The sequence below is a fragment of the Centroberyx gerrardi genome, chromosome 8, assembly GCF_048128805.1.
Source record: "Centroberyx gerrardi isolate f3 chromosome 8, fCenGer3.hap1.cur.20231027, whole genome shotgun sequence".
Taxonomy (NCBI): domain Eukaryota; kingdom Metazoa; phylum Chordata; class Actinopteri; order Beryciformes; family Berycidae; genus Centroberyx; species Centroberyx gerrardi.
The window spans coordinates 19,224,113-19,236,083 of NC_136004.1; the positions used below are offsets into that span (position 1 = coordinate 19,224,113).

General features: G+C 41.6%; 1 protein-coding gene and 1 non-coding gene across 2 annotated transcripts; one reads left to right on the forward strand and one right to left on the reverse strand.

Annotated features, from left to right (window-relative positions):
• The first annotated feature begins 5,170 nt into the window (after positions 1–5,170).
• On the forward strand, positions 5,171–5,294 carry LOC139927719 (U6atac minor spliceosomal RNA). Its single transcript, XR_011785356.2, has one exon. It is a non-coding gene; the product is annotated as a U6atac minor spliceosomal RNA (small nuclear RNA).
• Positions 5,295–5,764: 470 nt separating this feature from the next.
• Positions 5,765–11,503, reverse strand: cdc45 (CDC45 cell division cycle 45 homolog (S. cerevisiae)). Its single transcript, XM_071918731.2, has 18 exons — positions 11,376–11,503; positions 11,143–11,202; positions 10,741–10,833; positions 10,466–10,603; positions 10,012–10,161; positions 9,850–9,908; positions 9,706–9,754; positions 9,408–9,469; positions 9,197–9,247; positions 8,929–9,048; positions 8,627–8,758; positions 8,277–8,375; positions 7,982–8,143; positions 7,299–7,437; positions 7,110–7,193; positions 6,873–6,991; positions 6,319–6,395; positions 5,765–6,131 (listed from the first exon to the last, which is right to left on the reverse strand). Exons 1-18 carry the CDS (start codon positions 11,424–11,426, stop codon positions 6,067–6,069), a joined length of 1,710 nt encoding a protein of 569 aa, XP_071774832.1. The 5' UTR covers positions 11,427–11,503; the 3' UTR covers positions 5,765–6,066.
• Positions 11,504–11,971: the final 468 nt, after the last annotated feature.

The window sequence follows — 11,971 nt, forward strand, 5'->3', positions numbered from 1 at the left end:
TATTTGTATCACTTTGATCAAATTGCACTTTTTTGATTTGATACATTTTGGATCCAATAATTCAAAATAATTAAACGACCCCTATTATGTTATATACAAATTTAAAGCATTGAATGTAAAGATCAATAATTTCCCAAAATGTGCCTGTTTTTCCATGTTGGCTCATAGATACAGATGGAGGCACACACCTGAACACAGTCATAAACACTTACATAACATTACATAACATATATTTATAAATGTGCTGCCAAATATTCAGTCACACCTTTCCAATACTACACAGTATTTAAGTGTTGCTGTGCTTGTTGATGATTTTAGACAAGCCAACAAAACCTTTCACCACTCGTACCATTATTCCACCCAACACCTTAACGGCAACAGATGAAGTGTTTTCCTATTAGAGTGATGAATAGAGTGTCCAGGGACGGCTTAATCTCAAAAATATGAGAAAAGGAGATGTTGAAATTGGGAGTTTCCACTCCTTTCATAGCTATCTGAGTGAGATCATGTTGCCATACATCATCAAAACAAGACAATTTGAAGCATTTGGATGCATAGACACAAGCACATAACAGCATGCATGAATACACACACACACACACGCACACACACACACACACACACACACACACACATACGTAAGTGAGTCAGGCCAGACAAAGCCCTGAATGACAGCCCTCTACTGAGATGAAGAGGAGGCCTGGCAGCATGAGGAATGTCTGGGAGAGATCAGGAGACATTTCTGATTTACCATGGTTGGCTCAACGTATGTGGTGTCAGTCTCTCTCTTCAACTGGGACCAAGCAAAAAAAAAAAAAACCTGAACTTCTTTAGGATGACACTACTAGCTCATCTTAAAGCAACTTGTTCTTGTTTTTAATTGCACTTAATCCATTAACAACAATTCCTCAATATTAAATCCATTTTTACACGTTTGTGCAAGCATTCATGTCTTTTTTTTTTAACGCATGAAAATATACATGTACTTTTGTAGATGCATGTATGCATTTATTCTTGTTTGCTTCTGATGTTTGTGTAATTTCATCACCTTATCACAGTTGTTATATGTTGTGTATAATCAGTTCTTATTTTATTTTCCTTACTGTAATTTAGCCCATTATCTGTTTTTGGTATAGTATACATCCTTGCACTTTTGTTTTGTTGTATTGTAGATGTATTTGTGTTTCAAGGACCCCTGTGAAAACGAGATGATTCACCACAAGGGGTTTATCCTTTCAATAAAGTTCAATATAACATGGAGGGCTGTAGTAGCGATTACTCACCGTGTTTACAGTCAACCCAAGGCCTGTGTGACAGGTGGTGGTGTTTTTAGCATTAGCTGCTGGTGGTAATGTTGACTCCCATATTAACATAGGATGTGGCAATCAGTGGCTAAGTAAATAAACAGTCTGACTGCAATACACCAATGCAGGTCACACACACACACACACACACACACACACAGGATCAGGGTCTTGAGGTGTAATAAGTGCATTGTTTTGACACTAATTGTATCTTGCAGGAAACTGTGCTGGCTATTCTCAGGACTGTTGTGTATTTGCTCTGCTGACCCAGTCCCACCACAGGAAACAGGGAATACAAATGCAAAAAAACTAACACTTGACATTTGAAAAAGTCAAATCCAGAACAAAACAAGGCAAAACGTTGGGTGGTTTTGTTCTATCTCTTCCCCAGCACTTTCACTCTGTGCCTTTGTGCATGGGACTCCAGTATATTTCCAAGAATGAAAGTTGTAGTGCATGTCATCCACTAAAGGGAGTCCTGCATGACTGAGCCACCTACCACAGAGAATGAAAGAAAAGACACCCTCATCGCACCCTACCGCAGAGTGGGGGTTTTGTCTGGAGTGTTCAAGCCTGGCCTCCTTCGATTTTATTCACTGGCATCCCAATGTAAACCCAAAGATAATGGGAATGGCACTGTTGAATTAAGGTCAGTATGTGAAGTATATTCCAGACTTTCCCTTAAAGTGAACTGTGACTTGAAAAATGTCACAAAATGCTACAAGGGTGCCAGTTCCAACTCTTCTTATTTGTTCTGTAATATTTAATGAAATGTTTGGTGAAATATATGAGCATCTCTCCGGTAGAAGTCATAAAGACAACAACCTTGGCTTGGATGTTTCTGAAGTGTTCAAGAGTGTGTGACTGTAACATAACCTGTTTCTCAAACTTTACTTGAGTCTAAATTAAAATAACGTGAAGTAAAACTCAGTTCCCAGTTCCACAATTCAGTTGCACAATTCAGTGAAATCCATCAATATCTGCAAATATTTTTTGCAGACAGTGCTATTTTCCTTTTCTTTGAGAGCATTTTAAAAGAATGGAGGAGAGGAGACCGATTCTGAGAATGGCACCCCAATTGTGAGAGGTCAAAGAGGTTAAAGGTCACAAGGGTTAGGGATCATTAAGGGCACCCGTGGGCTCCTGAAGCTGACAAGGGAGCTAGTGGCAACGGGGCAGAAAATATCAGTTTGGAGAGAGTGTGTTGTTGTTTTTGATGTTGGAGGATTTTCTAGATAGGCAAATGTATGTTTGTGTGGTTGTTCATATGCTGTGCTCATATGGGTTGTGTGTGCGTGTGTGTGTTTGTGCACCGGGGTACATGTGTGCACGTGTGTGTGTATGTGCGTGTGTGTGTGCATCCTCTCACAGCATGACTGGGAGACAGGCAGAAGGAGTCAGCTGTGGTTCTTTGTCTCTGGCTGTCCAGTATAGCTAATCCTATCTGGAATCTGAGATTGTTAGACACAGAGAGGCAAGAGGGATGAAAACAACTGAAATGGCTTTAGAAGGAGGGCGAGAAAGAAGGATTCTGAGCAACAAATGTGACTGTGTCTTAATTCCTCAAAACTGGTCGTCAGGAGACATCACTGCAAAACCTCACTAAGTGACAAAATGTAATTTCCATTGTTCAGTGACGGCTTTTATAATCTGGTTATGCTGGGCCAACCTTTATTAAAACTACAACTACACTTTTAAAACTGCTTCTAGTGATGGATGTTCTACTGCCAACAATACAGGAAAACATATTGGATATATTGTGTGAATGGAAATTTTGGTAATATCTTTGCCTGAAAGCAAGACAATGTCGGTCATCAGTCAAGGTGGCACCACAGTTGCGTATGACATCACTTTGTGAAATGATAATGCTATTGGCAGAGTGGGGTGGTGGTGGGATGCATGAGATGAGCTGAAAGTGGGAAAGAAGTGTTGGCTGACATGTTTAGAGGATGAGAAATTGTAGAAGGTTCAATCTTGCTTAACTTTTAAGTATCTATATAAAACTTAGCAACTTGGAACTTCAGGCATCTTGATTACTCGCCCCATGTGTCAAGGAATTTCTAAATACAAGCCACTGAAAATACTGTATGCACCAAAACCCGACATGGTGCGTTAACCCCCCCTCCCCCCCAGCCAACACACACACACACACACACACACACACACACACACACACACACCAACATCCCCCAAGGCCCCACAAAGCAGCTTACCCCTGAGGAGTAAAGGCAACATGACCGGTTGAGTGTGAGGCCTTCAAAATGCAGCTCTGCACATCTACACATTGCCTGTATGATCCTGCCTTTGTGGGTATGTTTGCCTGTGTGTGTATGTATGTATGTATGTATGTATGTGTGTGTGTGTGTGTGTGTGTGCATGTAGGGCCTTGTGCGTGCCACATTCCTCAGATGCAGTGCAGCGGAAAGGGCAGTGGCCCCACTTCACCAGAGGTGCAAGAGGGGGATGGAGAGCAGAGTGATTGATGGGTGAGGGGAGAAGACTGCGATGGGCCGAACAGGTGGATGTAAAGAAGGGCAGGCAGGACAGTAGAGGGGCATCGAGGTGACAGAGAGGTGTCAGACTGGACAGGAGGAGGAGATTATTAACCCAGAGGAGGTAAAGGTACTGAATGGACTGAAGGTAAGTGAGGTGAGTGGATAAAAGTTTGGGGACTGGATAGACTGGAGGAGGCTGGGTAGAAATTCACCACTGGAATGTCAAGAAATGCCTCGTAACATTATGTATGCTCATAGATAGATCATTCTGAGAAGATTGAAAACCTTGGTTGTTGTTTAGATTAGATCCTGCAGTCTAAACTCATCCCTCATCCCCCTTCAGACCTTTAACTTTTGATGTTCTTTAGTAAAACATCTCATGAAGAGAGGAAACAATAACTACAAACTCACCAACTCCCACATATGCACACACACCAGTAACAAAAAAAGAAAGACAATTAGAAACAGAAAAAGAAACAAAAACATGACATATACATATAGAGAGAAAAATGTTCTGTTAATTGTTCTCAAACTGTAACCTGATTGTCAGCGAGTTGTGATAATGATGTTGATATAATAAACAGCCTCTCTCCACCCTATAAGTGACACAATGCATCTCTGCTGATATGCATTTGTTACGTCTGCTAACTGTTCCCTCAGGAATACAGTGAATTATATAATTATTTCTTATGGATAAGATCACTCTGCTCTGTTTGTAAACAATAGCATCATGGATGTAAATTGTTTCTCGAATTGTCCACCCGGAGGAAGTATGGAGACATACACATTCATACACCGGGCAATTAAATGATGTTTGACGCACACAACCTCATCGCTGACAATAACACAGATCCCGCTGCACTCCCTGCCTCAGCACGATGCCGAGCTTGGCACGTTTCATTCTCACTGTTTTGATCAGTCCAGCCTTTCCTGTGAAACAACCCAAACACTCTTTGCTCTGAGGGTCATGATCTCATCCTGATCCAAGAGTGATAAGGACCTCAATCACCCCGCAGAGAGCGACCTGGGTCCCACCCTTCCACTCGTGCTCTGGACCAACACCAAATCACCACCAGGAAGCCTGGCCTACATTCCCCTGTGTGGGCCAAGGTCACGGTCTTCACCTTTGCCCTACATCAGCAGCTCAGGGGGAAGATGTTATATTCATCAAACCTCAGTACCTTTACATCTCATACACATACAGTAAGACTTCTTGCCGATTCTGTGGAACCACAAAACCACAATGAGCTGCTAGGTGGAAAAACAAAAGATTGGACTAAGATGAAAAGACGGTAGTCGCCCTTTGGATCAACCCTTTCTGCCGTAGTCTGCTGTGACTGCCAACAGGTTATTACTCTGCGCCAGCTCTTTGTGTTGTATGACAGAGGGGAAAGTTCAAACTCTCCTTGACAGAGATGGAATAGTCCCTTGTAACCTTCAACACACGTCCGGTTAAGGCGCCTCCACCTATTCCATGGCAACTCTAGCCACGTTTAGGGCAGCAAGGTGGCACAGTGAGTGGGGAGACGTTCCAGCCCTTGTGACAGCGAGCATCTGTCCTGCTGAAGTGTCCTGAAGCAAGACACTTCATCCCCTCCAGCTGTTCAGTAACGACCCGATGCTTTAAACACCCTGTGGAGTGGGGTTATTTCTGCTTTGGGGATCAAGAGTACCACAAGCACTATGAACCAACAAGAACTTTATCGAATTTGCCGGTGTATAAAGAGATAGTAAGAGTATCTGCTAATAATATGCATCTAAAAAATGGAAGTGGACCTCATATCTGTACAACCCTGAAGAGGTACAGTTTCCTATTTTGAGTTCTCAGCTCAAACATCTCATGACCATCTAGAAACAATGACCATAAAATACAGCAGCTATTCATCACTATGGGCAATGAAAGCATTTAAATCAATGGTAATTTACTAAGATTTATTAAACATGTTTCAAACGACATACGTGAAAGAAACTCACATACATAGACAGTAATAAAATGCGCACAATTTACAAGCATTTAAAAGCTAAATTAAAACTTTAACATACATTTACAAAAAGACTGTACAATATACACACAAATCTGATAAAAACATTGATGCAGCACTTGCACTGCTATGACTCTGAATGTTGTTGGTCATCAGGCTGCATCAGAGGTGCAGAATAATTAATTTCAATCACATCTGACATGAAGATGTGTACGTCAGCAGCACCTACAGTTTTTTACTAAACTCAAAACTCATGCCCACGTTCCCTTGAGTGTGGAAGGTTTCTTATGACAGGAGGGTGATGAGTGCGTCCAGAAACTTGCTCCTGTCCTCCATCTTCAGTTCAATTACTGGAGAGGGAAAAAGACAGGTAAGAAGAAGTGCAGAAGTTTGGATCTACAGTGTAAAGAATGAAGACTATATCAGGGCTGCCACCTAGTGGCCAATAAAGAGGACACCTCCCTGTAAGAACAAACAGATTTGTGTAGATTTTGACACTGTGCACAATATAATAGTAAATGACTGCCTTTCACTTACTCGAAGTATCAAAGTGGTCATGGAGTGTTCTGGAGCTGGTGCTCTCTGCGGCTTTCTCAAATGCCCGACCAAAGAAACTAGTACAGAGAAAAGGACAAGAGTTGAGAGAATTAGGCAATAATTGTTACATCCATATAGACACAAATACAAAATACTTAGCCTCTCATAACACAAACACACTAAGCTTTTGAAACACAAGAAGGCAAGAACATGTGCTTAGCGGTAGGGCTACATGGTCAAAAGGAAAACTATCAAAATCGCAATATGTACTACTACAATGTCCAAATTGCAAAGGAAATTGCTTTTTATACAGAAAATGGTGTTTCAGACAGCTTCCTAAAAAGGTATTGCACTGGTGAGAATAAATCAAGTTGCAGGTTAGAGAAAATCTTTCATTTTAGTTAAACTAAGTATACTCTGAGCTTTAGCAACTCATCCACGTAGTAAAAAGCTGTGTTCACGTGCAGCTCAGTTCATATAAAAATGTTCATAAATAAAATCATTTGATTTTTTTTTTTGGCAATATCCTACAGTCCTACAAAGAGGAGTCTTACTTCTTCTTGTCAGACGTCTCAGACTCTGGTGGGATGCCCAGAACAATGACAGTTCCCTTCTCCACATCCATGGGAGCAGCCATGATGAGGGGCAGGACTTTGCAGCGCTTATTCCTCGTCTAAACAACAAAGACCAGGGCAGACAGGGAGCATAAACAACGTGCTTTCAATGTACATGACAGCACCTTCCTCCACAGTCTGAATCCATTTTGACAGCAATACGCATGAGGTACTCACAGAATGGACAAAGGCTTTCAGGAGGTACTTGCAGAGCAGAGTCAAGGCCATGGGCTTGGAAAATAGTTTCACATCAGGGGTGCCCTACACATGAAAGGGTAGGAGGAGGAAAGGATTAAGCCAGGGAGGATGTAGCGCTAAGCTGCAGCCACATACATGTGCAGGTCGAACACAGAGACACACTCGTACCTCCATGAGGTAGCAGTAGAGGAAGGGCCCCTGGGACAGTATGAGGTTGGTACAGATGCAGCTGGCTACAGTCTGTTGGATGGCAATCAGCTTCTTCTTAGCCAGGTCAATGCCCAAATGCAGACGCTCCAGATTACTCCTACACAGACAGAGACCAACCAGAGACAGAAAAAGATTTCTCTGATAAACTTGATGCAATTTGCAATCTGATCATAAATAACAAGAAGCATTTTAACATTCTAGGCTCAAAACGTTTTTATTCTGCACTGCCTATGCAACTTGATCTTTATTCTCTTTTTATGCATTTTAATTCTATATTTATTCCCTCTTCTTATACACTTCCATCTTTTTATTTGTTATTTATTCATCTTATCCTGTACTTATCATCTAATGTCTTATATACCTTGTGTAAACCACTTTGAATTGCCTTTGTGTATATATTATTGTGCTAAACTTTCCTTGCCTACAGCTCTAAACAGCTAGATACATTACTTGCCTAGGCATCTATCCTGGTCATCATGTCAACATTTAAGAAAATGTGATAGCATAGGGATTTCAGGCAGGGAAGCTGGTTCATTCTCCTCCCTACTGGTTAAAACCCGCACCGAGTGTGTTTGGTAGGACTTCTTCTAATCTAACACTTGACACAAGCTGTAAAATGTCCGCGATGTCCTGCAACACACCTGGAAAGGCAGTCAAGGGCCTTGATGAAGTTGTCGCTGGCACTCCCCTCTTTCTCAGTGCCTTCCAGCAAGGCAGCAGCAGCATGCACGACGTCGCTGGCCAGGAAACGGTTCTTAAAGCCAAAGTGAACGCCAAAAGTTTGGATACGGATATCCTTCATACTGGTGAAGGGGGAAGACAAAGGGTATCATTTCAGATTCTCTGTAGGTATATGCAGGCATATGTCAATTATAAAGGAAACTGAATGACAGCAAGTGTCACTTTTTCTGTTCTAGCCTTCTCTAGAATTCATACCCATATTTATTGGAAGACTCCTCTATGACGTCCCTTAGGTTTTCTTTGATCGTCATGTCCATGGAGTTGAATTTCTGGCGCACTTGCTTCAGGGGTAGACTGTTAAGAGATTGAAGAAAAAAAAAAAGAGAATGAGACACAACAAACCTTGCAACATCCACTAGTATCGTAATATTGGCTAGTTGCACTACTATCAAGTGAGGCCAAGATGCAGTTCTATTTCACATTTCAGGCTAGAGTGGACAAGACAAAGCCCAACTTCCACTCAACTGATACTAATTACAATCATTACTCCTGTTATATAGACATTTTAGTGTTAACCCACCAAGCCATTTATTCTAGGCACTCACCCCATGTCAGCTAGGAACTCCTGGAGTTTCTTTTGGCCGTTCAAGGACCAAAGCTTGAAGCTGCAGGATGTGTAGCAGGAATTACAGATGCTCTCATACAGCGACCAGTGCTGGTAGAGGGTTAGACGTAGGCTGAGGCAGAGGGTTAAGGGGAACACAAAGACAAACGAGAGCAAGAGAGAGAGACACAGCTACAAAAATTCTGTACTATTCATTTCTGCAATTACAACAGCTGAATGTATGGGAAATGGGTGTTGGTTACATGGCTCCATGACACAGACGACATGATGAGTAAAGGATACTCGTATTCAAAGGAAATCCTCATACAGTCGATGGAGAGAGAGTTCTCCTCATCCTCGTTCCTGTGGTTATGACGGGAGACGTGTCGCTGCATTGTGGCAATGTCTGTTACATACTTCATGCTAAAAAGGGCAAGGCAGACACAGGTACAACATGGTTAGTGTGTGTGTCTTCATGCAAACATATATTACACGCATCTTGTAACCAAAAAATGGATGTCTGGTTAATTCTGTAGGAAATTACATTTTGGAATTATGAAGAGATTCTTACTGTGTAATTTTGTCATGAACCCACTGGTCTGTCAGCCCAATGACAGCCCACCTGCAAAAAGCAAAAACACTCTCAACAAAGCACATGCACAGTAGACAGCCTTTGTCTAAAAGTCTGTATAGTGCATTGTCATTGTTGTCAATCGTCAAGCATCTGCATGATGTTTTTTTTTATGATTTTATGTAATAAAAAAATGCATGAAATAATTTACCAGAGCATATCCTTTGTGTCTTTAGTCAACACCCACGCCAGCTCGAATAGCATCATTGCAGCCTGACAGAAGAAACACGTATGAAAACATTTGCATTTTACTCAGGAGGGACTGAATAATTAACACAATGTGTGAAACGACAGAGGGTCTACAACTACATAAATGTGTATCTGGACTTAAAATCATAGTTTTTGTGCAATTCCCAAACTTTTCAAAACATGTAAATTATCAAATTCATTTTCAAATCTTTTCTAGACTTTCCAGACCTGTATAGGAACAAAAAAAATCATATACTCACTGAAGTCCCGTGGTATTCATACTGCTCATAGTCAAACAAGATTTCACGTCTGTGAAATGAGTGCAAAAGTTAGTGTCAATTTAGACATTGTACTAACAGACTACTTGAAATCCTCCAAACACCTCCTGAAAAAATATACTTCACCTCCGTGCCTCCCACTCCCTCTTTGCCCGCTGTCTTTCAATTCTCCTCTCCACTGCTCCCTACAATGACATGATCACAAACACAGTGATACAACCATTACACTCTGGATAGTACTGCTCTGTTCAATTACAGCGGTGGATACTGATCCTGCTCAACACGTACTTCATCAAATCTCCTCCGTTTCCCAGAAGGCTCTGAGCCTTCATCACTCTCATTCCCAGAGTCATCCCCTTCCTGCTCATCTTCGTCACGGAAGATATCATCATAGGAGGGCACACCCAGGTCATCATCCTGTTTGATTAGCAGCTTCACCTGTGTAAGGAATGATCAGAGCTTATGAAATGTTAACTTATACATGTGTTAGCGTGGGTTCAGGGTTTTTACTCGGGGGTGGATTAACATTATTATATTGCTCACACAACAAACTTTAGGAGCAAACAAGGAGGAAATTACTTCATCCACTGACAATACAAGGAAACAGATCTTCAAACTCAGATGCATCAACAGCAAATACAAAAGGAGCACGAGCACATCTCAAGTAACTAATTTCACTTGTCGCCCAAGATTGCATCCTTCAGTGTTCTCACTTCGAGCTGACTTTATCACTGTCCCTCACCTGGGTGTCATTGTAGACATTGACCACGTCTACAGGCCGGTGGGTGTCACAGATGAAGAAGATGGAATCGTCATCTGGCTGCAACATCTCAAGGAGGTCGACATTGGCCCCACAGTTGACAAGAACAAAATAACGGAACTACGAGAGAGCATGAAGCAAAATTATACATACATTTCACATGGGTAGTGTGAAAAACCTCAACAGCTCTGTCCTATTGTCCAAACTGTTACCAAGTCATGTACAGGCTCAGTTCTAGTCAGGTAAAGTTTCATTACCTGCTCTTTGTGCTCAAGAAAGGCAGTGCCAAGGTCCTGCCAGCCTGTAACTGGCACCAATGTATACTGGACCTGGTCACAGTGGAACAGCGCCTGGTAAAGAGTAAACAGATCATCAGGTGTTGTAGGCATTAATTCATCAGTTCATCATCAACCAATAATTAGAGTTAGCTTTTCACTGACCAATCATCCAACTACAGGAAGGACATAAGAACACTGGCCGTTAAAACCATTGTCACTTAAAAGGAAGTACATAAGAAAATCCACATACTAACCGGAGCTAAATGCTTTCAGTCTATGCCCACAAGAGCTTGCTGCTAGCCAACGCTAACTAGCTTGGAAACGAATGTGAACAGAGGCGAAATGGGCTAACGTTAGCTAATAGCTAACTGAATACTTTACCTGCAGTATCTTACAAGCGCAGAGAGCATCGATGTCTGATGCGACCAGGAGGGCAACTCTCTGAAAGCAGTGTACGAGAGAAACGTATATAAAAAACATATACATACCATATAAATCGCAAATAAGCACCGAAAGCAGAACTAACAGTAACGTTAGCTATTGGTTAAATCACATATACGTTACAGTCGTCCATGGTTAGGGTTAGCTAACGTTACAGCTAACAAACAACTTACCTGGTTGACAACAACTTCATAAAATTCCTTTCTTATGTCCGTGACAAACATTTTCCACAGTGTTGACGATATAGAATATATTTAAAAAGCCTTTACACGACGAGTTAAAAGCCAAAATATCAAGTGACTTAAAGCGCGAGTTATTTCGCTCAACTGTTCCGCTGTCAGAGCCTTTTTGCTGCGGTAGTGTTCCTTGTTAGAAATGTGGCGCCAAATCCACACGTCACATCCAACCAATCCAGTGGAAGGTAGAGGCCCTGCAGAACGCGTCATACTTTGAAAGCCACGCCCATCATGTGCAAACCTGCCAAGAAAGCAATGTTTAACTGATCCCACACTGTGGGATAGTAAAATAATTAAACATTTACCACTGTTTAATTGATGATGAAAAGATAAAGTTAAAGCTTAGTAACGGTTTACAGCACTGGGCTGTTCTTCCAATCCAGTGAAATGTAGTATGTAAAGGTATGGGTTGCAGCATTAACAGGGTGTGCAAACAGTGAAATTATTGGTTACTATCCTGTTATTATTTGCTGCTGCAATTTCCCCAAAAGGATCATTTAAGTTTCATCTTATCTAAATGGGTGCCTGTTGTC

What these genes read in the sequence shown, in the direction of transcription:
- cdc45 (XM_071918731.2), bottom strand. Translation starts at nt 11,426, where the DNA reads ATGTTTGTCACGGACATAAGAAAGGAATTTTATGAAGTTGTTGTCAAC. An exon ending in TTCTTGAGCACAAAGAGCAG is followed by an intron (nt 10,604 to 10,740) that starts GTAATGAAACTT and finishes GCTCTCTCGTAG; the next exon opens with TTCCGTTATTTTGTTCTTGT. An exon ending in GCCCTTGACTGCCTTTCCAG is followed by an intron (nt 7,438 to 7,981) that starts GTGTGTTGCAGG and finishes CTGTCTGTGTAG; the next exon opens with GAGTAATCTGGAGCGTCTGC.